The sequence below is a fragment of the Ambystoma mexicanum genome, chromosome 8 (assembly GCF_040938575.1).
Source record: "Ambystoma mexicanum isolate Mex_15411 chromosome 8, UKY_AmexF1_1, whole genome shotgun sequence".
Lineage (NCBI taxonomy): Eukaryota > Metazoa > Chordata > Amphibia > Caudata > Ambystomatidae > Ambystoma > Ambystoma mexicanum.
The window spans coordinates 1,481,831,907-1,481,859,838 of NC_090929.1; the positions used below are offsets into that span (position 1 = coordinate 1,481,831,907).

At 45.1% G+C, this 27,932-nt stretch overlaps 1 protein-coding gene across 1 annotated transcript in view; it reads left to right on the forward strand.

Moving 5' to 3' along the window:
- The window catches only part of LOC138473127 (proton channel OTOP2-like), a 211,043-nt gene that overhangs the window by 106,441 nt on the left and 76,670 nt on the right, over nucleotides 1-27,932 (forward strand). The window contains exon 6 of the mRNA XM_069611655.1: nucleotides 10-968. Coding sequence (XP_069467756.1) covers nucleotides 10-968 — 959 coding nt within the window. The remainder of the gene's footprint in view (nucleotides 1-9; nucleotides 969-27,932) is intronic.

The following is a 27,932-nucleotide window of genomic DNA, read 5'->3' on the forward strand; positions in this document are numbered from 1 at the left end:
TTATTGCAGAGCCCAGTTCTCACTCAAACAGCTGTGTTTGTATCACCAACCTCTGCAACATATTCTACGAAGGTGCCGACTATTTGCACCCTTTCAACATCGAGTTCAGCCTGTTCTCCTCCACCATGCTGTATGTCATTTGGAAGAACACCGGCCACATTTCTAGACTTCCAGATCCCGGCAAACAAAAGAAGGAGAATTTCCACATCGTAGGGGCCTTTGGTGGCCTCATTTTAGGAGCCCTTGCTATTTCGGCAACTTTTGGTGTCATGATCTCCTTTGGTGTTCTTGCAAAATCGCCAGAAACTGTTCCAGAGGCATTGCGTACCTACTACATATTTAACTCTGTGCTCCTCTCAGCCATGTTCGTTGCTTGTGTCATTGGAATCGCTACGTACAGGATGAAGAATGGACGGACGTTCCTTGACAGATCCAAGAGTGTTGTGAGAAGCCTGGACATAACCCTTCTCTTGGGGACATCCTGCGGCCCTCTGATGGTCTCAGTTTTCTCCTTGGTGGCAATCTTTTTCGTGCACAATGATGACAATCTCCATCTGTTTGACCTTTGTTTTTCTCTTTGCAAAACTATCCAAATTCTTGGGCAAAATTTCTTCATAACCGAAGCCTTATATTCAGGACCAGCCAAGAAACACCTGACACTGTGCACAGACTGGGTGTTCTCAATCTCTACAGGATCGACCAATGAACTTATACAAAACCCAATGAACAATGTATCAACTGATTATGAGAGCAGGTGCACGTCTTGCTCAGCTACCGAGAGTCATCTGCACACAAAACTACTTGTCGACGTAGAGAAAGATATCCATCAGAACATGGTCTCCTACAGCAGCCTGTCAGATGTTTCTCAGAAGCAATCCTTAATATCTGGCGGGAAGCATAAAATGCTCAGTACCCGGAAAAAGATATTACAAAACATATCCATTCTCTTAATTTTTTACAATATATCGGTAAGTTGATATTCTGTACTTATGAAATTGCCATCATTTCTTCAATGAGCATCCATTTTATATGATGTTATAATTTCTTTGATTATGCTACTTATCGAAAGGGAAATTTTGGGATTCAAATATATTTACGAATTTGATAATATTGTTTGGATACCGAAAGTTAGAGGCTTTGTGGTACACTATCAGGGTGGGAGATGGCCTGCATGGTCCTCACATAACATTGTTGCTTCAATAATGTAGAAACAAGACTGTTATTACTAAAAACCAGTAAGAAAAATACATGTTTAGTATTTGAAGAATTGGAAGAAAGGCTTGTCTACATCACGAACCAGCAATATTTCAGCACTGATTTTGACAGATCTTCAAAGTTGAATTATATTAAGGAAATGTATTTAATTGTGAAGCGGCACCCTAACCTTGAAAAACAATGAGTGACGCACATTGGACTCGGGTAATGTTAGACCAGCGGAACATAAAATACATATATGCAGGTTTGACTGAGATATGATTCGGAGACCGTTTACACAACAACAGGCAGAGGCGTTTTCAGGGGTTTCAGGGAGGAGGTATGTACATTCTCTTGAGTCTTTTGTTGAGCGTAATCTAGAGTTCTTTGACAGTCTTTGGGGATGTTGACTGTTCAAAGCAGTCTTGAAAGACCTGAAAAACAATAGCCTTTCACTAAATAGAATTCAAATGTACCCTTATTAAACTGAATGCTATCAGTTCTGAATGGGTAAGAAGATGGCACAACTCATCAGTATTTGATACAACTTTGCTCGTGTCTTAAAGAGCAGGAGAGGCCTGTTTTTTGGTTTTGGAAGCTAATTTTCCTTAACATTTTTTCTTTGTAATTTTTTTTCTTGCACTTTATTAAGGTTCAACACTTTTAGATCATTGATTATTAGATCAGCATACCACCAAACAATCTTCAATCGTAATTTAGAAATGTGAACCTTTTTCTAGAAGTAATATAAAACATTTTTTTCAATCAACTTTTATTTAAGTTAACATCTTGTGAGTACAGAAACAGTGGGAACAATTTTGGGAATCACCCCTCGGATCTTCAGACTTACTGGAGATCAATGCTCTGCAGACATGGGTTAGGTGCACTCGAATCTAGCTGCCCCCCAACTACCCCCTAATTCCAGCCACCCCCTCCTTTCTTCCAGGGGCAAGGCGGGATCACATGGAAGAAAAATGTTGCACCGTTGGGTGCCTAGCGGCCATTGCAGGGTATCTCCCGGCAAAGTCAATAAATGGGCCCATACCGAGACATACTCTGGGTATTGCCCCTCACACAGTGCTGTGATTTTGTCTGCCAGCAGAATGTCCGAGGCCCTAACCCACCACATTTGGACCACCGGGCCCTCAGTCGCCTTCCAGGTACGGGCGAAGACCAGCTTTGCTGCCAGCAGGAGGTGACCAATTAAAGTGGCAATTGGTCCAGTAAGGGAGAACGCCCGACCACCCGTACCCCCGAAATCACCACACCTGTGTCCATGGGGAGGGTCAACCCCTTGATCTTCTTTATTGTAGCCAACACCTCCTTCCAGTAAAGGCCCACCTTGGGACATGACCACACCATGTGGAAGAGGGAGCCCAATGCTTTGCAGCCCCGCCAGCATGTAGCAGGGTAAACACTGTCCATGTGATGCAGCCACTCCGGGGTGACATACCATCTGTAGCAAAACTTATAGGAACATTCCCTGTCTGTGACACACCGGGAGGACTTGAGCATCCGACCCCAAATTCTCAACCATACCTCGTCCTTGATGGGGCTCCCCAAATCATCTTCCCATTTGGACATATATGGCAAGCGCGTGACAGGATCCCCCATATCCAGAAGCTTGTATCACTTTTAAGGTTTGCCCCCAGTAGTGTCAGCTCAAGGGCACCGAGGGAGCTAACAGCCCCCTTCCTCGTGTACGGGTGAGAGACTGGGTGCCTCAGCTGCGTGTATCTGAAACACTCTTACTCTTGTAGGTGCCGTAGAAATACCATGCCTCCCTCTGTGCATTTGCCAAAGCCTCCCCTCCCCCGCATCCTGGCCGGAAGCCCGGGTTATTCCATACAGGTGAGAGGGGCCCTAAACCCCTAGATACTCCCCATCTTCAGAGAGCCCTTCCCATGTAATAGAGTGTGCTTTTAGTTGTTACAAGCAAAGAGAAGCCCCATTCCTGCCCCGGGTGTCTCCCCTCTACGTAAGGCAACCGAGATAGTCGACTGCCGACTGGGCCTGTTCAATTAGTTTCCACTTTGGTGGTGAGGTGGGCCCACCCCAGGTGAAAGCGTGTGAGAGATAGGCTGCATGGTTATAGCAAAACACATCCGGGACCCCCAAGACACCTACACTCGCTGGCTTTAGCAAAACCCTCCTGGATATTCTAGCATGATGGTTCCCCCAAATGAAGCTGAAAATCTTCCCCTGAAGTGTGCGAAGGTCTGAGTCCGGGACTCTCAATGCCAATGCTGAGCTCAGGAAGAGCAAATTTGGGATCAGATTCATTTTGACGGCTGCGGATCAGCCAAACCAGGAAATCTCTTGGTGCCCCCACCTACCCAAATCCCTGATCAGTTCCAAAAACAGAGGGGGAAAGTTCGTTCGATACACCTCTGATGGCTTGCTCGGGATATGAACCCCCCAGGTACGGGATAGAATCCCAAGTCCATTGCATAGGGGCAAGAGCTCCTATAACCACATTCTCCTCGGGCCTGAGGGACACATCCAGACCATGCGACTTGCCATAGTTCACCTGAAAGCCAGAGGCCCGGCCAAACTCATCCAGCTCTACCAATACCGCCGCCAAGGAGGATAGGTAATATACATTTAATGAACATTATGCTCTTTCCCTTTGACAATTTTAGGGTAACTATTTTCATGTATATATTACATTGTATTGTCAATAAGGCATTATTTTTATTTTTTTATTGTGTTATGACCAAAACAATGGCCATTGACAAAGGCATTATTATTTATTTATTGCTGTTTTATAAGGTGCCAACCACGATCACAGTCAGTTCATACTGTCCAATAGGAAGGGGGGAGTGGGTGAAGGGCTAAGTAAAGCAAAGTCTGTCCTAAGAAGCCGTGTAGCATTCTGGAACAGGAGAGTGCCAGGGAAAGAGTGAGGGGGCAATACAGAACAAGCCAAGAGCAACAGTGCAGAATAAATATAAGTGTGTCAGTTCGAGTGATGTAGGGTTTTGGTGACTTCACACAGTAGGTGCGCCTATGGGCCAATTTCCTTTGGCATTGTTAAAGGCAAGCTTGAACAAGAGTGCCTATAGCCATCTTCTGAACAGGTGATGATTGGCCAGGGCCCTCAAGGTCGTAGGGGGGCTGTTCAATAAGGAGGCACCAACATTTTCTTTTACTTAGCACACATTGGAGAACATGAGAAAATGTTGGCTTGTCTTGAAGGCCGGGTAGGGCACTACTTGGTGATTTTCTGACTAATGTTGCCAGGACCACCTCCCCAGTAGGTACAGAGATTGATGTTTTAAAGATATCTGCAGCTTTACCAGTAAACAGTGCAGGGATTTGAGTTCTGGCATGATATTATCTCTAGACTACAGCCCAAGCATCACCCTGGAAGCGTAGTTCTGGATTACTTGCAATTGGTGTGTGCAGCTTTTTGGAAGACCTAAGGAGAGGATGTTGCAACACTCATTGTGAGAGAGAACTAAAGCCCTTGTGACCTTGATGTTGTGTAACATGTTGAAGAAAGAAAGGATTTTTTTTTGTATTAGTATTTTCTTTATTTATAAGGCGCTTTTGCCAAAGTGCTGAACATAAAATAAGAGGTAGAAAAAGTGCAGTAGAATACAATGGATAACCAAAAGAGGAGAAATTAGATGTGCAAAGGTAAATCATTCCAGTGTTTGGGGGCAAGAAGATAGAAAGAACGGAATCCGTATATGGCACCAGTGTGCGTGAGAATAGTTAAAAGAAATTGAGACTCAGATCTAAGAGATATAGCTGGGACATACAGAGAGACCAGACAGCAGAGATAGGCGGTGTGGGGCAGACCATGGAGACATTTTAAAATGATACAAAGGAAGCAGAACTGCAGGAGGAATTCAAAAGATAACCAATGAATGGAGTGAAGAGAAGAGGAAATGCAAGAGCAAGGAGGGATATCACAAAGAGTGCGGATAGCAGAGTTAAAGATAGAATGCAAGGGAGAAAGAGGGGTAGCAGGAAGAGAAGTTTAGAAGCATGAAAAGTGAGGAAAGGGTGAGCTTTGCGATTGCTAAAGAGATGAAAATGACAGGAACATGCAATATTAGAGATTTGTGGAGAAAAAGAGAGTGATTAATCAAAGAGGACTCCTAGGTTACGGGCAGATGCTGTGAAAGGGAGGGAGGCAGGAGGAAAGTTCATAGAGGCAGGTGCAGTCAGAAGGGGAATGGTAGAAGCAGGATACATAGAATATCTGTTTTAGATGCATTTAGATGTAGAAAGTGTAAATGCATCCAGGAATCGATCGACAAAAGACAGTCAGAAATAGTGGTATGAAGAATATCTCAGAAAGAAGGAAGAGAAAGAGATATAGAGTTGGGAGTCATCCTCATGAAATTATGACGCAATCCCGATTGAAGAAATGATAAAAGACAGGGGAGAAGTATATAATGAGAGCAGTTGAGGACACAGAACAGAGCCTTGAGGAACACTGTGTACAAGAGGAAAAGAAGGGGAGCTTGACCAAGAAACAGAGAAGGACTGGTCAGTCAGGTAAGAATTCAACTAGGAGAGAGAAGTACCAGAAAATCCCAAAGAACGTGACATGGACAAGAGTACAATGGTCCGCAGTATCAAAAGCCGCTGCAAGATCAAGTAGGATGAGAATAGATTAAAGTTTAGAGTGCCTAGCAGAAAGGAGAGAATTAGTGATAGAGAGAAGGTCTGTTTCGGTGTAATAGAATGGCTGGAATCCAGATTGGGTTTAAGGAAGAAGATGGTTGTGATGAAGATGAGATAAGACGTGAGTATAGACCACATGTTTCAAGATTTTAAAGAGATATGGAAGGAAAGAGATCGGACAGTAGTTTGAAGGTGCAGAGATATCCAAGGAAGGTTTTTTTTCAGAAGGGGAAGGATCACCACACTCCTAAAGTGAGTAAGAAAGTTGGCAGAGGAGAGGGAAAGGTTGACAAGAGAAGTAGGATAAGGCACCAGGAGAGGGAAGAGCCTAGTAATAAGAGGGGATGGGATAGGATACACAGGTGAAGCGGTAGGATGAGCTCGACAAAAGAAAGATAGGAAGAAGTATTAGATTCAGAAATAGAGGAGAACGAGGAAAGAGAAGATGAAGGAGATGGTGGACAAAGGGATATATAGAATTAGCAGACAGAGAGGAAGAATGTAGAAGCTCAACCGTAGAAATTAAGAAGAAATTAAGAAATTAAGAGGTTAGCAAAGTTGGAAGGGGAGAGGGAAGAAGAGATGAATGGGTCAGGAGAAGGGGGAGAGAGTGTATGATTAAGGAGACGGAAAAGGCGCAGAGGGTGAGGAAAGTATGAAAAGGTTAGGTTGGAAAAGTAAAATTTTATTTTTCTTACCTTTTACTTATAAAATGATACACCTCAACATGTGGAGATGGAACATTTCTTGGCAACCTCCTGGAATCGAAGGGAAAAAGAGAGAAGGCAAGTGAAGGGGAAACCCAGACTTTTTGCAGCAGGGAAAAGAGATGTAGTAGCACCAATAGTAGCAAGCCAGGTGAAAGGCAGTGTGGGGGCGATGGATTGGCTGAAATAGATGATTTCCGTTTTTGAAGTTTTGAGACATATTGTGTTGTCTACCATTCAGTCACTGGTGCTAGACTCATAGGGCCTCATTACAAGTCTGGCGGTATCCGTGCTGGTAAAACTAGCAGGTTGCCGGTGGACTTGCAAATTTTACCGACGCCTGGCTTGCCAGAAACACCTGGGGATTACAAATACGGTGTTACAGGAAGTCAGGCGCCGGTAAATGTAAATCCCCATTCCCATTTCAGTCCCATAGGACTGGGGTATGCCAAAGTTCAGAAAGGAAGGCTTAAAGAAAAAGCCAGATCTCACTTTCAGTTTTTTGTCTTGAAGGAGTGAAGTAATACAATTCAGGACCCGGCTCTTGATGTGGGATTAAGCCTCTGTTGCAAGGGCTGGAACAGGGGTAATTGCCCGGCAGCCCAAGTTAACGGCCTGAGCGAAGTGAGGGTCGTTAACGAGGGCGCCTGGCCATTACCCCTGTTCAAGCCCTTGGAACGGGAGCTTAACGCCATTACCCTGGGTTATCAAAGCGGTAACCCAGGGTGCTAAAAAAAGTATTTTCAGTCATTGAACGGGCCACCTCACACTTCCCGTTCAATGACTGAAAATACTGTGCTAAAATGGCCGCCATGGAAAGGGAAGGTGGGGCTCCATACAGAGCCACTCTTCCCCCATAACTGCCGGAGAAGCTGGCAAACTGGGGTGGCAGCCTGCGCCGCCGCAACAAGCAGGTAAGTGGGGTTGCGGATGGGAGTTGAAAATAGGAAAAAATAAATGAGGGGACAGAGGGTGGGGGGAAGATGGCCAGGGGACCCGGCCGTCGGGCGGCTTGGAACATGGGCTCAGATTGTAGGTTTCAGCCCGCATTTTTGGGCACCTGATTGGCTGGTTCCTCCATGCTGGTTGCTAATCCTGAGTGAAGACCTTAGGCAGCTGAGAAGCATGGTGTGGTTCACAGTCCCAAGTGTAGCCAAAAGGTCAAGGAGGATGAGGCGTGCACAGGTGCCTTTTTCCAAGAAGTGCAGCAGTTTATACTTCATAAAGAGCATTACATTCACTACAGCAAAGCAGCTGTTGGGTGGTCATTTTCTCAAGGATTTCCCCAAGAATGGGGTTGTAGCAATTGGTTTGTAGTCGACCAGGACTGAAGTAAATATAGGAAAAGTGAAGAAAGAAAAGTGGACTTACGTGTTCATAATATTAAAGCTAAAAATCACTCCTTGTGCAGATGCAGACCAAGGCCCAAACTTCCATCAGTAAGAATAATAATCGTTGTTTTCCATATTTAAGTGCCATAACACTATTTCTCACTGGTATGGTCATCGCTGTATCAGCATCGTTAAGATGAATGGTTGGGTCAACCTCTTGTTGAACATATTCCCCCTTTAAAGAACTAATCCTCTTAGACAAGATGTGCCGCCTGAAGTCTTATTCCATAGACTAACTCTGTGTATGATATTTTTCTGTAAGTGCATCTGTTTCTCTTCTTCATAGGTTAACGTTTCCTTCAGTCCTTTTCTCCAGAACAGGCATTAGTGCAACATGTGTGTGGTGGTAAGGTTTGTTAACGGTATCGTGAGATTAAATCGAATTAAAAAAAAAACGAATGGGAGATTTATTAAAAAATCAGCTGTATGAAAATTACTACAGCTGGACATTTCGAATAAATCCCCCATTCGGTGTCATTATAGTAAACAAGGGCTGCAGGGACTGTGGGTGTGTCTCCCGCACCCTTGTTCACTATAATGCCATCGGGGATTGCGCGGGTGTCCCCCGCTCCCTATTCAATGACAATGAAAAAAAAAGAGGGAAGCAGGAGATGCCGGCACACACGCAGGTGTGCCACCAAGAGGAACGTAAGCGGGTGGGGGGCAGTGGGTTGTCAGAAATGTTCAGGGGTGTGAAAACTAAAGTCATTTTCATTCAAATGACTTTCGTTTTCTTCTCCCTCCAACATTTTGAATTCGTTCAATTCACGGTAATCCTTTGTTAACACATTTCTGATAGTTATGCATACATGTTCAAGAAGAAAAAATACCCTTAAGACCAAACAAAGCACTTCAGTTGGACAAAAGGGAGAAAAAAACAGAGGGGTTGCAGGAGAGTAAGGTAAAGTGGAAGAACATTCAATATGGTCAATCATGGGGTCCTTTTCCGCATCCTGTCTGCCTGTTTGGGAATTGCAAGTCAGGTTTTAAGCTGGATTTGTATTTTACTGATGAATAGATCGCAGACCATTCAGATAGGTTCATTTCATTCTTGCACTCTGCCTGTCTTATGTTGTGCCTGCCAAGGTCTGTTCTTGCACCTTTTTTTTGTTTAATCTGTATGTCTACCCATTGTGGAATCTTCTTCTAAAATGTGGGATCGGGGGTTCACCAATATGCCAATGATACCCAACCTTTTCTCCCAGTATCGTCAGCTGTATCGTCAAAAGATGTCATGTTTATCTGAAATTGAAGGATGGAGAGTAGCACCCACATTACATTTAATTCTGCCACGACTGAACTTATCTTATTTGCCTTTTACAACAAGTATGAATTAGTCCATTCCATGATTTACTAGTTGACTAAGGGTGACATTTCACCAACTATAGACTTGTTAACATAATCCTTCAGTTTTTGGCTTGATAAGAAGCTAACACAGATGGAACATGCGGCTAAAAATTCACAACCACTAACTTTGTACTGTCCTCGCTTAAGAAAATGTTACTGTTTTCCTATATCCCATCGGAACAGTGACACCATCACTGGTATTCTCTCATATCAATGGAGGGAATCACATTTTCGCTTAACAGGCTTGGCGCCGGCCGTGACTCGACACGCGTGTCGAACAATAGGTAACGGAAGACACAGAGAGAGTGGTCCAACGAATCTGTGTCCTCTGGACGTTCCCGTTTGCGATCGCCTCATGACAAAGACCAACCGTCCGCAGTTGAAAAAGGTGTCGCACTCCCAATAGTCCCAGAGGCCCGATCGTCTGATGACGATTCCGACATCTATCCTCCCCAGTCTAAACACGTAGCGTCAACACCCGAGATTCGGCATCCTCCATCTAATACCTCCGAATCTCGACGTGAGGCGTCAAAGACCACCTCCGAATCTCGACGCTAGGCGTCTGATCCCTCGGAGCCCCCTAAAACCACTGGGAAACATTCCTCTAGTCATGGGAAGGGGGATAAACAGCATAAATAGTTATGCCAACACCCCGGCTACCTCTGCCCATTCGGGGTCTAAGGCCTCTCAGCCCCCTGCTAAAAAAACCTGCTCTGATGCTCCAACACAGAGCTTAGTCATTTTTGCCTTTTGTGGTCGAATCTTACCACCCTGAGCCATACTGTGATGAGACAGAACCACAAATGGTAGAAGACTGGACAGGGGTCTCTTATTATGGGGATGACGAGGACCAGGAGGAGGATGAGGCTGAAGCCTACAATCTGCACTCCCAGATTCCTAAAGACCCCCCCGGTGCATGACTCACCGGTAGATAATCAACCACTCCTCAACGAGGTACTGGATAAGGCAGCAGCCCATTTTCATATTGATACACAGGGTGTCCAAGAAGACAGGGATTTCCTGGAAGTGATCCTAGGAGACAAAAGAGCCATTACTCAGGCTATCCCTATATTAAAATCTATCCATACTCTGCAGCTTCCACTAGATGTCAGCCTATGCACAGCATGTGAATCTAAGCAGATACAAGCATCATAAATACGATTACGGTGAGTAATGTATCATATATATATATCCAACAGCTGGACATCATACCAAGCATTTCAAATATAAAACAGAGAACATATCTATTAACTGTGTTACCATTGACACACTGACACATCCATGAAGTTCAGAGACGAGCATCCCTTTTTGCCCCATAGTATTTTTGAAAGGCTAATGATAAGTCAAACATTGTTCCTTTGTTGTCCTGTTTTCTCAAAGACCTAGCTGCATATCTGATAAAATACCATTAACTTCAATCAACTTTTGTAATCCTTTTAGGAGTACCTTCCCCAAAACCTTAAATTAAATATTGCTCAATGATATTGGTCTATAAAAGCTGGGAGTACTTCATTAAGTTTAATAGAAGAAATACACACATTTTAGATGAAGGTTCCTAAAGATCTCCCAGCACACCATCTGGACCAGATGCTTAAGAGGTCCTATCTCAGATTTAAATATAGTTGTGCTCTCTGCAAGCAGCCCCAGACTAGAATAACTCTCTGAGGTTTGCACTGAGTGGATTAATTGGCTTCCATGAACCCCAGAGAATTGAGCCAACTATTGAATACCTGTGATGTTACTAACCAAGCCATCTTTAACAGAACCTGAGGCTAAGCAAAGTGTGACCAGCCTCCAAAACTGTCTACAGTCCTGCTAAGAACAAACCAGCAAAATTTGTTTTGTAATTTGCACAGACAATCTTCCTTTTATCAATGTTATGTTATAAGGATGTGTAGAGCGCACTACTGCCACAAGGCATCCTGGCATTAGGAAACCAGAATACGGACCACAACACTCTGATCTAGAAGAGAAAGTTTTTCAGGCACCGCCTGAATTCAAGATGATCCATAATCTGTTTTAACACGGGCGGCAGGGCGTTCCACAGTCGGGCCGCTGCCGCTGAGAAAGCTCATCCACCCATCCTAGCACACCTGTAGGTGGGGATCACCAGAAGGCCAGCTGTCCGTCATCGTAAATTGCGCACCAGACAGTAGCGAACACATTGTTCCTGCAGATAGCCGGCCCAAGACCCGGCAAGGTAAGCTGAACCAAACACAATGATTTGAAGTCAATGCGCTTGGACACCAGAAGCCAATGCAGGCATCGTAGGGTGGGGGTAATATGGCCTCCAAAGGGGGAGACAGTGGCCACCCATGCTGCCGGATTTTGCAGCCGCTATAGACACTGGATCAGTCCCTTTGGCTGGGCCAGATGGAGTGAATTACAACAGTAAATTCGACTAAGGATAAGGGCAGCTACCACTGGTGGACGAAGATGGAGACGAATATTAGGAACAAACTTCTGCAGAACCCTTAGCTGGAAATGCCCAGATTTACAAACTGCCGCCACTTGCACGGCAGCTGAAAGCATCACCCTCAGATTTTTCACTACTGAAACTGGGCCCGGGAGATTCCCCAGCGATGAAGGCCAGAAAGCAGGCACCCAAAGTGATAACCCTGCTGGTGCACCCACAACCAACACTTCCATCTTGTCCCAATTGAGCTTCAGCCAGTGCTGGTTCATCGAAACCCCCAGGGCCTCCAAGCACTGACACAGGCACGACAACATCTCTGCCTGGTCAAGATCTAAACGGACCAGGATCTGTGAGTCGTCAGCATATGAATAGCACCTGAGGCCGTAGGAGCGGATGAGACCCAGAAGAGGCTGAATATAGATATTAAAAAGTATTGGGGACAAGGCAGAACCCTGCAGAACACCACAGAAAAGTGAATAGGGAGACGAAAGAAATGGAGGTAAAGAAATTCTTTGGCCCCTGTCAGCCAGGAAGGATGTGAACCAGGCCAGGACAGTGCCCTCCAGGCCAGCAGAGGATAGCCGGGACTGGAGAGTGGGATTGTTGAAAGCTGCTGACAGATCTAATAATATCAGGGCCCCAACACCACCTTTGCATTGGAAGATAGACTGCGTCATGCCATGTTTCAACTCTAAGAGTTCTGTCTAGCCAGCCCTCCTCCTCTTCCTTTTATTTATTGTCCCTTATGTTGTCTTAACCAATCCAATGTACCTGTTGTGCTATTTGACCTATTCTAATGTTTGCTTTCCTCACATTTTCCAATCCTGGGTAGTGACCTGGCTACAGGTTAATGCTGCCACATGCATCCCCACTAAAATGCCCTTTTCTTGGGAGTCCCTTGCATTAATTTTTCATTGCTATCTTCTATATGATGTTTATTGACACACCATACAACTGTGGGCCTTATAACATTTTGCAGCACCCTATGGTGTTTGGTTGTGTGTGTAGGTAAGTATACAGCAAATACCATCAACGTTCTGGTGGGTTTATATCACCTGAAGAAACCTATCTGAAATGTGAAAGAGGAATTAGCCATTTCATTCAAGTCATACAGAGCACAGCGCCACCCAGTAGCCATTATTGGAAGTTCGCCTCAAGGTCAGAACCAAATGTACAATGCATTGTGGGTATGGAAACTATCTCAAATGTGAAGCTGCTGCTCCAGGAAAACTTCTTTGTGCAGACATTTTCCTGGAGCAACCACTCGATATTTGAGCTGATTTGCAGCCGCACAATGTATTGCCCATTTGGCTTTAAGACTAACTTTCTTTGCTACCAAGAGGCATATTCAAACAAACATTTCCTCTCCCCAGCCTACGACATCAATGTTTCAAGACTAACAAAATAGGTACTGTATTACAAAATGTCCCCAAACTCATTAACTCCGATCAAGAAGTTCTGCTGCACTGTAACAGGCCCCCAGTTTAGCACTGAAAGGCGGGAAGCAGCTACCATTAACCCACCACATCTGGTGGCAGATGATATTAGGGCCACAGAGGTAACATCTAATAAGAGCCATATTGAAAAAAATAAACTATTTTATATGAACACTGCGCATTACACTACTTACATAAATATTGAAGTCCTACTATATGACAAAGAGGACTCCAACCTGACATCTTAATTTTTGAACATAGCACTTTTAAATACACTCTCCTTAGTACAGCATGGAGCAGAGGTGGAAGATTATCTTAAAACCTCTCATATTGACATACTGGGTATCACAGAGACCTGGTTAAGTGATACAGCCAACCTGGCCGCCTCTCTGGAAGTCCCACAGGACTACAAAATCCTTTGGGCTCACCGTATCGATCAAAGGGATGGAGGAGTAGCAATCCTGATCAAAGAACACTGGGATTGTCAGATGGTGGAACACATAGGACAAGCGGGCTTTTAAAGTCTACTTTTTAAAGTAAAAAAAGACCCCAATGTCTCCATCAGTATCCTCACTATCTAAAGACCCCCAAGGGAAATGCCTTTATTTGAAGGGCAACTTTTGACTCTCCTTGATAGTCTAACTAAATCCAAGTCACCCATTATCGTCCTAGGGGAATTTTGCTATTGGGCGGAAGACAAGCGAAACAAACCAGCTATCTCACTACTTACGGTGTTGGACACAGTTGGTTATATTCAATGGATTACCGAACCAACACACAAGGATGGTCATACTCGTGGGTTCTTACTCATTGGTTAAACAGTGAACCCTGCTTATTCCAGTTGTCCACGGTCTGTCCATGTTATGGTCAACTTTACAATTTGCCTCCCTGAAGCACCTGTTTGTCTGGACAAATTGCAAGAACTCAGAAAAAGTGCTGCAATTTCAGAAATGTGACTCACTCTAAATTCTCCTAACTTTTGAAGTCCACATTGTTCCCACAAGACTCATTTGAAAATGTCTCAACACTAGTTTCTCATCTGTCATCTCCTCCATCATAGAGGTGTTAGCCCCTGAAAAAGAAGTAATGTCCATTTCCCAAGTAGGGTTGAGTGGGCACAGCTTTTATATGTCATTGAATTGTAAGAAACTCCTACATTTCTTGATCAATTATTTGGTCCTGTCACTATATCCCGCCCCATTCGCACAATGGGTTGATCCGTTACACTCGCCAAATGTTTGTCTGGGTTAGGTGTCCCAGACAGCTGGAAGGACCTGTGTGGAAATCCACTTAAATTTTACTTCACTTTGTGTTATGACAATCTTTGTAAGTATGAATGAGTGATGATTCATCGAGTGGTTTAGAGACGTTCACAAGGGGCAGTCTTTATTCTAGAAACAGTTAAGAAATAGGTCTGTAGAAAATTGTGTCCAATGCATTTCGGTCATGCATGACCATCTATCGGACTGTTTCAAAAGTAAAGAAAAACATATACACAATCTACATTAAAACTAAGCATTTCACAAAACTATGTTTACTTCATTCCATACTAGGTACATTTTACCTTTCATTTTTACCAGGTTTCTTATATCTTCACTTGGTGTTAACCCAAGTATGTCTTGCATTCAATCTGTCGCCCTCCATTATTCTGAAATACATCAGTTAATTCAATAGTGTTACAGTTTCCTTAAAATGCTTGGATTGTCATAGTGTAGATACAATGCTGTTATACAAAAATAACAATGAAGGTCATACCTTAATCTGTAGGTGGGCATTTTAAATTGGTCCAGACAAACATTTGGCGAGCCCCTGAAAAAGAAACCTTAATCAAATCAGAGACTTTAAAAAATACATGGTTTTACAATGGCGTTCTCCAGTCAAGATTGAAGAAAAGGGCAATGGAGACAGAATGGCATAGCAATCTATCACCCTTGACCCTAACTGACTATCAAAATCTGTCAAGAACGTTAAGAATGCTATTATCGAGGCAAAATCGAAACATTTCAATATCAGAATCAGCACCACCAAATCTAGTTCAGGGGAACTGGTCAAAATCTTGAAGGAAGTTGAGGGCAGGAGGGTTGACAATATTAGCATTAAACGAGACTCTACTTGGTGCCAGATAATCCAGGAGGAATTCTCTGGTAAAAATCTGTGGCCACTAGGAAGTAATTCGCTCACAGCTACTTGTCTCAATTGCCTTGTTGGAAAAAAAAGTCTACTCCTGTTGTTCCTAATTTTGACTCCTTGACATCCGAATTTAACTTTAATCAAAGTTCTGAAGCAGAGATTCTAACGATAGTCACTAATCTAAAGCCTACCACATTTAAGGGAGACAGACACCTGCCCTGCAAATATCCTTCAAGAATCCCTTCACCTGCTAATTCCATTGATCACCAGAATGGTGAATTTGTCCTTCAGTGAGGTTGTGGTTCCTGCCTCCCTTAAAGAGGTTTGGGTCACTCCCCTCCTGAAGAAAAGCTCCCTCGATCCATCTCTAGCCAAAAACGTTTGCCCGATAACCAACATCCCGTTCCTGCTCAAGATCCTGGATAAAGTTTCCTATCTTCAGTTCCAGGACTTCCTAGAGAAAAATAACATCTTAGCCATCCACCAATCCGGAGTTAGAGCATGCCACGGGACAGAAACGGCCCTATTGGACCGTAAAAGCACTGTGACGGGCATAGTAGAAAAAGGACATCCGGCATTGTTGATGCTACTTGACCTCTCTACAGCCTTCGACCTGGTCAACCACGTCATTCTTGTCGACCGGTTGAAGGGCCTAGTGGGTTGTTCGAATTTGTTATCTCATTGGATCGCCTCCTTTCCCGGCCCCCGGGTCTCCAGAGTTACAGCTGAGGAGGTTCAATCCTCCCCTGATATCATCAATGCTGGTGTCCCTCAGAGATCCTGTATATCACTGTGCCTTTTTAATGTCTATATAAGACCATTACTTGACTTATTAGACTACCTGGGTGTCGGTATACCAATAATCCGGTGACACCCAGGTGGTCATTAAGCTATCAGGCAACTATGCACAGGACTCTCTAATTATTAATGGTGTATATGCTGCAATTCAGTCCTGCATGGCAGCCAACTCCTTGGTGCTTAACAGCAATAAGGCAGAGCTTCTTATTGTGCCCACGGGACGTCTCAAGAAACTGGATAACTCGTATAAAAGCTTCAACATCGCTAATAACCAAATCATGGTTGCGAACTGTATCAAAACTTTGGGCGTCCCTTCGGACGCAGAATTGAATATGAAGTCTCATGTATCGCACACTCGCTGGTCCTGTGGCTATGTCGTCAGGCTTCTCAACAAAATCAGGCCCTTAATCTCAGTCACCAATAGATCCATCCTGGCTTCGGCTCTAGTGAATTCAAGATTGGACTACTGCAACAGACTCTTATTCTGGACAGCGCAGTTGAATCTTTTGTCCCTTCAAACCACTTGAAACAGTGCTGTGAGGGCAGATTTTGGTCTTCCTAAACAAGACCATATCACGAACTCTCGCAGGACTTTGCATTGGCTGCCTGTGAGGCAAAGTATTACCCATAAAACATTAGTCTTGTCTGGACCTCTATTGCTCCCTTGTACCTCTCAGAGTGATAGGTTGTTCATCAAACCTCTATGCATCTTCGCTGTACCGACAAACACAAATTTAGACAGCCTCGGTTTAGGTTGGCTAGATTTGCAGGTGTTAGTTTTTCTGTGCATGCTCCTAGAGAATGGAACGCTCTTCCACTGACAATGAGAACCTCTAACTCCTTGGCTGTGTTTAAGGGGGCAGTCAAAAATACTTGTTTAACCTTAAGCCAGGTTAAACTTGCTTACTTTTCTTGGTTGCCTTATTTCACCTTGTTTCTGGCTTGTTTTATGTATGCATTGTTTGTCTTTCATGTGCACCCTGAGGCCCACGGGTATGCGGCGCACAATAATAAATAAATAATAATAATAATAATAATGGAGAAATCCAGAACTAGTAGTGCAGCATAAGAGAGTTTTGCAGTTAGCCCATTAATAAAGAGTCACTAATGTGCACACATATCTGGGAGTAGATGGAAGAGTCACGTCTGGGGCACATGGTGTCTTCAAAGCAGCACCTGTCCTGGAACAGTGAAGGAAACAGAGATCACTTGCGAAAATGCTGGTACTCCCTAAAATGCTATGCCTGTTCCAGAATATTCTTGTGTAGCCAGGCAGTATATTCTTTAAGTAACTCCTGTGTTTCTTGATCCAGTTGGTCTGGCATCCCAAAAATGTTTGTATCAAATGGGAGGTTCTCACTAGGCTATTTGAGCAGGTGGAACTGTATTACTTAGCAGCCCAGGCGTTCTATTGGATGCCTGGGAACCCTATGCACCCCCACGTACGAGCGGAAAGTGCATCAGTGTATCCCTATGCATTACAGTCCCTGTTAATATCTCTGGCCAGATGGGATAGATGTAAGTACGATCCAGTAAACTGTACACTGGATGCCGGAGTTCGGAATATTGGGGCCAAAGTTCGGAATATTGGGGATTTCGGCGCATTCACCCACTTGTGATCGCTGAATAGCTGACACCTGGGAAAGGCTGGGCATAATGCGGCTGAGGGATATGTACTCTGAGGGAACGTTCATTCCTCAATCGCAATTTATCGATAGAGTTGGAGTGGGGCTGGGCCACGTGTTTTTAATATCGTCGTATGAGGGAGTGCTTCCGTGCATGGGACCTGAGTTTCCCAGCTGAACCAGTGACGTCCCGATTGTTGCAGTACGTAAGGGCATCGTCAGGGTGCGGGCAGCTGGTTTCAACGCTTTATAAGCTAGCACAGAGACAGGTGCCAAGGTGCTGCATTGGTGCTAAATTTAAATGGGAGAGGGATTTGGGGGGTCTCTTTGGATGACAAGCCATGGAGCTGGTTAAGCACATATACCTGTAACTTGGCAGTAAGTGCAAGGTATAAGCTTACACAATACAAGATAATACATCGGGCCTACCATGCCACCGGCAAGACACATCTCGAGCTAGAGGGGGCCTGTAAGAAATGTGGGGTGGGGGGGTGCAGGATTCTTCCAACTGATGCGGTCTTGCCCATCGATACAGATCTATAGGTTGGCATCCTGGAAGTTATTACTAAGGCAATTGGCAAATTGATCCCTCCCCAACCTATTGTGTGTCTGGTGGGGGTGGAATTGTGGTTTTACAAAGTCGTCCAAGAACCTGCTGGCGATGTGTCTTATTATTGCAAAGAGGCGTATTTTGTTGTCCTGGGTGCGCCGTGCTCCTCCAACAGTGGACTAATGGCTGAGGGACCTGGCCTGGGCCTCTGACCAAGAAATTAACTACTGGAATCATTTGCGCCAGTAGTGAGCCCCGTCGGATGTATGGTCGGAGTTTAGGAGACTCTTGGGGACGAACTTTGAGTGTACCCGGAGTGGTGATATTTTATGATATGGCATTTATAATGCGCCTATACACAAGTGTTTCAAGGCGCGATTAGGCAAGGGAGGGGGAACAGAGGGAAGACAGAGACAACGATCCTACTAGGCCAGGTAATGGAGGATCCTCAAATGTGGATTTACAGGGTACCGATGGGTTGTGACTGCCGCTGCCATTATGTGTGGAGAGCAGGGGGCCGGGGAGGGGGCCTGCAACTCTTGCCCCCCGAGATATGGAAAGCATGCATTGCTGTGTTTAAATAGTGATTCTCCCTCGTCCAAGATATGTATGTTGGTATGGTTTTATTTCTGTAATGTTTGGTGCTATGATTTAAAAAATAAAAGTTACAAGAAAAAAGAATGCAGGAGAGATTATGGAAGATTGTAGAAGTCTTGTTACACATACATCTGTAAATTGATTGGACTATGTAATCCATCAATACTTTTTATAAATATATTTGGATAGTCACCCAAGAAGCGTTCTGAATGCATACAGAGGATCGCTCTTTGAAAGGCCGCCAGGAGAAGGGCCTTTGCAAATCCAATTATGAGTACTGTTATGGGTGTTTCTTATTCAGAAATGCCACGTTCCGACATTTAAAAATCAAAGGAGAGGAAAGGCAGTTTGTTCTGAGCCTTATCTGGAACATTTCATTTAGATTTTCACGGTGCTCTTAACATTCCCAAGCTTGCAGTTGAGTCGGTGGCAAACAATGATCAAAGAATGAGTGCTATAAACAGTGGCAAATACAACTCTAACAGGTGGGTACACAAATGTTGAAAGACAATTACCCCAAGCTCGTCAAAACCTGGTGCTGCTCCACTTAAATGAATGAGGCTCGCATCTTGCCTTCTTTACAAGTCAAGCAACCTTCTTCTGAAAGACAACAGCAGAATGTATCATAGAATCCTGAGTGGCAGGGTTCTACACCAGAGGCTGCAGTGCTGTCCACGGAATAGAAGCTCTTATTTGCCAGAAGAGCGTGATCTAATTTACAGTTATTGCCTGATTCAGAAAGGTCACCGATTGGATGTGAGAGTTACGAAAGGTGTAAATTACACGACTACTTGTGCTTGTAACTTACTACTGGACATGGTATTTACAAAGAACAACGTCCAAGACATGGGTAACTTAAGCCAGCACAAGAGGTTGCTTGTATTCAGAAAGAAAACATAGTTATGTATAAAACTGTCGGGGTAGGTCAGCGTAATGCATACATGTATAAATTACACTTCTGCATTGCGTAACATACGCAGTACGGACGTGCAAAAAAAGGGGAATTAAAAATCCTAACTTATGAATTAATTTTGCCCTTGACTACAAATAATTTGTGGATGATTTTGTTTCCTGGTTTTGTATGCATGCTGCCATTGTTGCACTCCGCCACTCCTATCCCACCACTGAAACCTACATCACTCGGGTGCAAGTGAGTTGTGCCGAACATTTGTAGAAGTATATGTGAAAACGTTTGTTACCCCTATACGTTACCACTTGCATCCTAGTTCTTCTAACGTTGCCTGCAAGGATAAAACACAGGAAAAAGCTTTCTGTGATTATTTTCCGCCTTTGATGATCATCCCCTGTGTGGATTTCTGCCAGTGGAGTGCATCATCTATGCAGAGTCTCCTCTTTGGGGACAGAGACTTGCAGGCTGAAAAATCATGAAGCTTCTGATTGTGGTCTGCCTATGAAAGTCCTCTGACATGGATTTGACAAATCAGTTTGGGCTGGACAGCGCCTTTTGGCGTGGGACTACACCGTCAAATCCAATGGGGTTACCCACCAGTCGTGCTCAGGCTTTATTATTAATTAGGTCCAAATTGACTGTGAATCGGTTGAGAATGTCAGTGCTTGAATAAAAGCCAGAAGGGACATCTCTCACCACCCAACAATCATGCTCCATGCTTTTGTTGCAAATGGAAAGTTTTAGCATACACATGCTGGGCAGGAGATGTCTGGAATTTGGGGTTTCCAGACCTACTTCCCATTTGTCAATCACTTTAAATGTGGGAATGGTCTGATCTTTTGAGAGTTTCCTGAATAATCCTTCGCTGATGAAGTGCCTTCCATAATTCAGGGATACTCTGGTGAGCACAGGCTCCTCCCCCTCATTTATCTGAACGGGGAAAAACAACTGTTCACCCTTTTTCTGAATGTCCGTCAGACTTTGAGCGGTTCTTCATTGTCTGGTTTCACAGGACTCAATGTTTCTTGTGATTTTGGACTGGTGTAACATTTTTTATGTATCCCCTTCCAGTGTGCAATGCCACTTAACATTGGGAGGAAGGTTGATTTTCAAGAATGGAGAAGGGTTCCCATCACCAGTGTGTTCTCCTACAGAGATGATGGTGATGTCTAGGACCTGGTTATTCTTGAAATGGAATTCTACTTTCTTGCAGAGTTAGTCAATTAAATGGCAGGTATCATTCAAGCTTACATAATTGGTACTCATTTTTAATTTTATAGGCCGATTAGTCTGGGTCCAGAGGACCTTTTTTACACAGTCGATAAGAGGGGATAACCTCTTGAGGAGATTGTTCTCAGTAAACAAGATGTGCCCTCTGGAGTCACGACTATCACTGGATGTTTTAATCAATGCCGTCCAATTTGAATTTCCATATCCACAGTCCCTTCGAGTGAAATATCATTACCGCCAACATTTTGGAGTTGTCTCGGAAGTTGTGTGAGGGGAATTTGGTGACCCTCCCCTGTCCTGATTTAGTTGGTCAAAGGCCTTTTTGGACAGGAGGGTGGCTTGGGATCCAGTGTCCACCAGAGCTGATAATTCACACTGACCCTGCATCCTGACCGGTGCATACAATCAGCCTTCTTTTTCCTCCAGGATGCAAAGAAAGTGTGAGTTATCGGCTAGCCCGGTGGACATTTTCTTAATATTCGACTCCAGCCCTGTGTGATATTGGGCAATTCTTAGTTTGGGAATCTGTAAGGAAATTGTTACAGTTAACAGTGGGTGGATTTGGGGAATCCTCTTTCTCCCCCGATTATTTGCCACCCCCTTTACCTGGAGACAGTTTTTAGAACCCGTTTGGTGGAAGGACGCCTCTGCTTCTTTTCTGTCTGTTTTACAGGGTAGAATAGTTTCCTGAGCTGGGTCAATCTCCATACTTGCCATGACCCACTCAGGGTCTTTGGTTTTCTCTCTGAAAGGGAATGATCCTGAGTTCCTCCACAAAGTGTGTCTTTCTTTGGCGTCTCCTACTTGTCTTTTGCTCTTTGGGTTCTAACTTTCTGGGGGTAGAAGAGTCACTTTCAGGCTGGGAGGTTTCTAGGTGTGCTGTCTCGGTGAGAAAGGAAACTTACCTCACAGTCTTGGTATGTCCCCACCACCCGGGCCCCTTCTTCCTAGACCTTTGGTTTGTCAGACGTTTCCCCCTGCCTGAGGTATCAGTCCTGGGTGTTGGGGAATTCTGGGAAGCAGGGTTAGGTTGATGTTTGGACTGAGCCCTCAGCATGTGCACCAGGTTGTCGGTCAGTTACTAGACCTGTTACTCCAGCTGCAAGAACTTTTATGTGTTGTAGGGGGGTCTCGAGTCATACATCTGCTGCTCCCGAAAAGGGTAACTGTCCCTTCACCTGGAGTAGCTCGGGTACTGGAAATATTCCCCATCATTTTCCATCCTCAATCTCCCCTCTCCTGGGTTCAGGGATCTATTGTCCTTAAATCGGGGAGAGAGTAGGATTTCTTTGGAAGTTATGGTTCGGGTGGTATCTGGGGAAAAATTTCAAGTGGGGAACTGGAGTGATACTTCGCTCCTGAGGAAAGTTTGGAGGAAAGTTTCCCAGGGCAGTACTTACCTGATTGGTCCCCCACTATGCCGGGGGAGTGTATACATACCCCAGGATTCGCTTGGTACACTTGTACCTAGGGCTTACATAGGTGGCAGGGTCATAGGGATTGTAGTTCTGGGCCCCAGTCTGACAACCATTCGATTGGGTTTAAGTGGGGGGTTCCCTTCTTCCTTCCATTTGCTTGTTGGCAGGTGGGTTACATTTAGGCCCCCACATCCCCACATCCTAGGGAGGGGTAGTTCTCACCTCTGCCACCTCCACAGCAGCCAGTGTGTTAGATGGCTTTGGGGTTTTGGGGTTGTTTTTATTCTCTGTGGGCTTCTGGACCTCATAGCTCCTGCTATTTTGTTCAATTACCCACTCCAGGGTTGTCATGATCTCTGCTTCCAAAAGATCAGGACTTGCCCGACTCCCTTGGAAGCAGACCCATAACCCCGGTTCCGAGTGCCAGCCAGTCCCGATTGGGACCTTTTGGACCCAGTCCTGGCGCCAGTGGCACCAGGCTCATAAAGATGCCCAGTCCCAGCGCTGGAAGCGCCGGGCTCATAATGCTTGGGTGGACTTACCTGCAGCAGACCATGCTGCTTACTTACCTGCCAGTTGAACCCCTGATCCTCTTCTGTTTGGGACTACTTTTCCTGTTGGGTGGGGCAGGAGCCACTCCCTAGGTTCAGAACACTGGAACTCTTCTGGAAAGCAGGAACTCTTTTCTTACCTAGGCGTGGCTGTGGAAGGAGACACCTAAGCACTACAGGAGGCTATTTAAACCACACCCGATGGATGAATCTTGCTTTGCGTTATTCTGCATTCTCTGCAGCAGAACGCTCATCGTGTCTTCTGCTTCTGATCCTGGGCCTAAGGGAACAAAGGCTTACCATCCTGGAATCCAGTCTTCAGCAGCACCTGTAAAGACAAAGAAAGAACAGGTTAGCACTACGGTCTTCAGTGGCAGCGCATCTCTTACCTGGTCCATCGGCTGTCACCAACGCCTCGCGCTGCATTCCGGCATCTGAAAGACAAAGGCTTACCTACTCTTCGCATGCTCCGGAGGTCTTTGCACTGCATTCCGGCATCTGAAAGACAAAAGCTTACCAGCTCTTCGCACGCTCCGGAGGCCTTCGGCGCTGCATCCCGCATCTGAAAGACAAAAGAAGGTGCGTTTAAAGACATTGGGCAACTTTATTACTCACGTGCCATTACTCCTTCCCACGCCGAATCCAGTGGGTATTCCAGCACCCTTCAGCTTCTCTAAAGCTCCGAACTTGTACCTGCAAGATAAAAGGGACAGTTAGTGCGCATCGTGAAGCAGGCTACAAGCGCTTACTTACGTGCTTCCAGGTGCTTCTATTCCTCACGCGGGTTCGATCCTCAACTCTCATCAGCCCGCCATCCGCCATCGCCGGAACCCTGCAAAACAAGAGATATCATTACAAAAGACTTTTAAGACATTTGAAGTGCCCAGAACTTACCGTTCGTGCAGTTAACGACGGACAGCAGTCCTCTGAGGTCAAGAGGCCTGCACCCTTATCCAGTGAAGAAACTGGTTACGGCACCCTGCCCCGAGGCAGATGGAGAGCTCGGCGTTCACTTACCTAAGGTGAGGGCGTTAACCTTTGGGGTTCTACAGGAGAAGAGAAAGGGAAGAGGAGAGAGGCACCCAATAACCCCAGTTCATTAATCCCATATTTTCTATCTGCAGACATCTTACTCTTCGAGTCAGACATACAGTGCACAGAGGTCCAGCCCAAAGAGCCAACCGTGTGTTACACATCACCTTTGAAGATACGGCATTCACCCAGTCAAGACCGGCGCCTCTGCGGGAATCAGGTGAGCGTTACAGAACGCAAAGCCTACCGCAAAACTCCCACCCAGGCGCTATGGAAACCTCGGATACCGACCAGCTAGCCCAGTTACTTGGGGAACTAAGAGCAGAAGTGCATGCAGCCCGTCAGGAAATGAATGCTCTAAGAAGGGAACTAATTATTTCCAAGGAGCGAACAGACGATCTCGCTAGACAATTGCTACAGTCACAAGCCGGACAAACTCCGTTACCCGCATCAGGGGCAAATCTTCCTTCAACATCCTCTACGAACCCAGTGCAGATCAACCTACCTGGGAATGTACCTCTGGCTCCGCCCAAACGATTTTCTGGTGACCCAAAGAGGTTTGCAGTATTTATTAATCAGTGCCGGTTGCACTTCTTATGCCGGCCAGCAGCCTTTCCAACTGATCAAGCTAAGGTAGCTTTCGTGCTTTCGTACCTTAGTGGCAATGCGGCAGACTGGTCGATCCCTCTAGTTAATCAAGATGATCCGGTTCTCCATGATTTTCAAGCTTTTCAGCTCAGTATGGAAAAACTGTTTGCAAGACATTCACAGGGGCAGGCCTTGGACAATGAGCTCCTTTCATTGCGACAGGGTAATCAAGACCTTTTGGCTTATATTGCGTCTTTCAACAGACTGATAGTGGAAACTCGATGGCCTGAGGACAAAAGGATTACGCTGTTTTATAGAGGTCTACGTGGAGAGCTCAAAGATGTGTTAGCCCAAGTAGTGAATCCCCCGCAAGACTGTTCGGATTATATTGACTTAGTCGTTCAAATTGACCACAGACTGCAGAACAGGAAGGCCGATCGTTCCAAGTTTGATGCTCGAGTATTTTCCAAACCACCAACTCCTACCAAAGGAGTAGACTCTGGGGAACCCATGCAAATAGGGGGCCTGAAAGTACCATTAACACAAAAGGAGCGGGAAAGGAGAAAACAGCTGCAATTATACCTCTATTGCGGAAACTCGGGGCACTTTCTTCGAGACTGTCCGATGAAACCAGCCAAGAAGGCAGTAGGAGCTGCAGTTACCAGGGTCACAAACTCTGAGCAGGGAAACGACCTCGCCCGACAAGAATAGAGGTCCTCTTGCCGAGCGTTAAAACCAGTTCCGTGACCTCGCATTTCGTGATACCTATGGTCCTCATTAGCCCTGAACATCCGGATCGATTACATGCGATTGAAGCTTACGTCGACAGCGGTGCCATCGGCAATTATGTGGATCATGAAATGGTTTTGAGGATGAATCTGACTCTTTGTCCAAAGGCTGTAAAGGACGTCATTACTACGGTGGATGGTACGGAGATAGCCTCCGGACCAGTAACGCATACCACCCAAGAAGTGACGCTAGTAAGTCAAGATGGACACCATGAGAAGATCGTGTTCGATGTGATCAAGGCCCCTCAGTTCCAGATTATTCTAGGAATTCCTTGGTTAGAGAAGCACAATCCTCAGATCGATTGGCGAGCAAGAACGGTTCAGTTTCCAGAATGTGTCTCTACTTGTCACCCTCGACCTGGTGTTGCACTGGCAGCAATTTCCTTGGAGGCTCCCCAGTTACCTCCTGAATACCTAGAATTCCAAGATGTTTTCCGGAAGGATCAGGCTAACTCTCTACCTCCTCATAGGTCTTATGACTGCCAGATAGACCTGATCCCTGGATCTACTCCTCCTTGTAGTAGAATTTATGCCCTCACCGAGCCTGAGAATCTTCACCTCCGATAATACCTGGATCAATACCTAGCGAATGGGTTTATTCGTCCTTCCAAGTCCCCTGCTTCCTCAGCTTTGTTCTTCGTTCCAAAAAAAGAAGGGGACCTTAGAACTTGTATAGATTATCGCACCCTGAACCAGATCACCGTTAAGAATAGATATCCGTTACCTTTGATCCCTGAATTCCTGGACCAAGTCAGAAAAGCATGCATATATACAAAGCTGGATCTTAGAGGAGCCTACCACTTGGTACGAGTAAAAGAGGGCGATGAATGGAAGACGGCCTTCCGCACCAAGTATGGGCTATTTGAATATCAGGTCATGCCCTTCGGACTTTGCAATGCCCCGGCCGCCTTTCAATATTTTATGAACGATGTCCTCAGAGAGCTCATAGATGTGTGTGTTGTTGTTTACATTGACGACATCCTCGTTTATTCTTCATCGGAAACTGAACATCGGAAACACGTGAAAATGGTCCTCGAGAGATTGCGTCAACACAAACTTTTCGCTAAGTTGGAAAAATGTGTTTTCAACGTGACTGAAGTTGAATTCTTGGGATTCATATTGTCACCTAGCGGAGTGCGTATGGATTCAAAGAAGGTCGATGCAATTCTCAAATGGCCATCGCCATCCTCCGTAAAAGGTGTTCAAAGCATGTTAGGCTTCGCTAACTTTTACCGCAGGTTTATCCCCGAATTCTCTCGAATAGTCCAGCCCATCACCGCCTTGTTAAAGAAAAACAAACGTTTTGAATGGTCTACCGAGGCGGAACAAGCTTTCCAGAATTTGAAGACTAGATTTATCTCTGCACCGATCTTAAAACATCCTCGCCCAGAACTCCCCTACATCGTTGAAACTGATGCTTCGAGCCTTGCCATGGGGGCAGTTCTATCACAAAAGGACCCAGTAACCAATCAGTTGCATCCCGTGGCATTTTGGTCCCGCAAATTCTCGCCTCCTGAAATCAATTACACGATTACTGATAAGGAACTTCTAGCTATCAAGTCCGCCTTTAAGGCTTGGCGGCATTATCTTCTGGGGGCCCGACACACCGTTACTGTGATTACAGATCACCGAAACCTGCAATATTTGAAAACCGCAAAAGCTCAATCCTCTAGGCAACTCCGTTGGGCACTATTCTTTGCCGAGTTTGACTTCATAATTACCTATCGACCTGGTACAAAAAACGGTAAAGCTGATGCCCTTTCTCGGATGGGAGTGGAAGAACATTTGATCAATCCTAAACCTGTACCTATCATTCCCGAACAAAGAATTCTAGGTGTAATCGCCACACAATCCATAGAGGAAGTTAAGGATAAAGCCAGGCTACTGGTAACTCCAGCAGACATACAGAATTGGCATCTGCAGGGAAAGGACTTTACGGTGAAGGACAACCTATTATATTTCCAAGAACGGTTATACCTGCCCAGCACAGATTTACAGAAAAAGGTAATCTCTTGTTATCACGATTCTTTAATGGAAGGACATTCCGGTATGACCAATACCTCGGAAAAGATCAAGCGCTACTTCTGGTGGCCGTCTTGGAAAAAAGATATCAGAGACTTTATAATGTCCTGTGGAGTATGCGCCCAAAACAAGAGTCAAAAGGAAAAACCAGCCGGCCTCTTACGCCCTATTGACATCCCGCCTCGCCCTTGGCATACGCTTTCTATGGACTTCATCACTGATCTACCTCCATGCTCCGGATACAATACGATCCTAGTAATCGTGGACCTATTCTCCAAGATGGCGCATTTCATTCCACTCAAAGGCTTAACAAAGCAGCAACTCTGGCCCGAGAATTTCTCGAAAACATCGTCCGACTGCACGGTTTTCCTTCAGTTCTAATTTCGGATCGAGGTAGTAAATTTATTTCTCATTTTTGGCGAAGTTGCTGTCGGTCGGCTGAAATTGATGTGAGACTTTCGACCAGCCACCACCCTCAAACCGACGGACAAACCGAGAGGACCAATCAAACTCTGGAACAGTATTTGCGCTGCATGCTACAACAAACTGAAAAAACTTGGA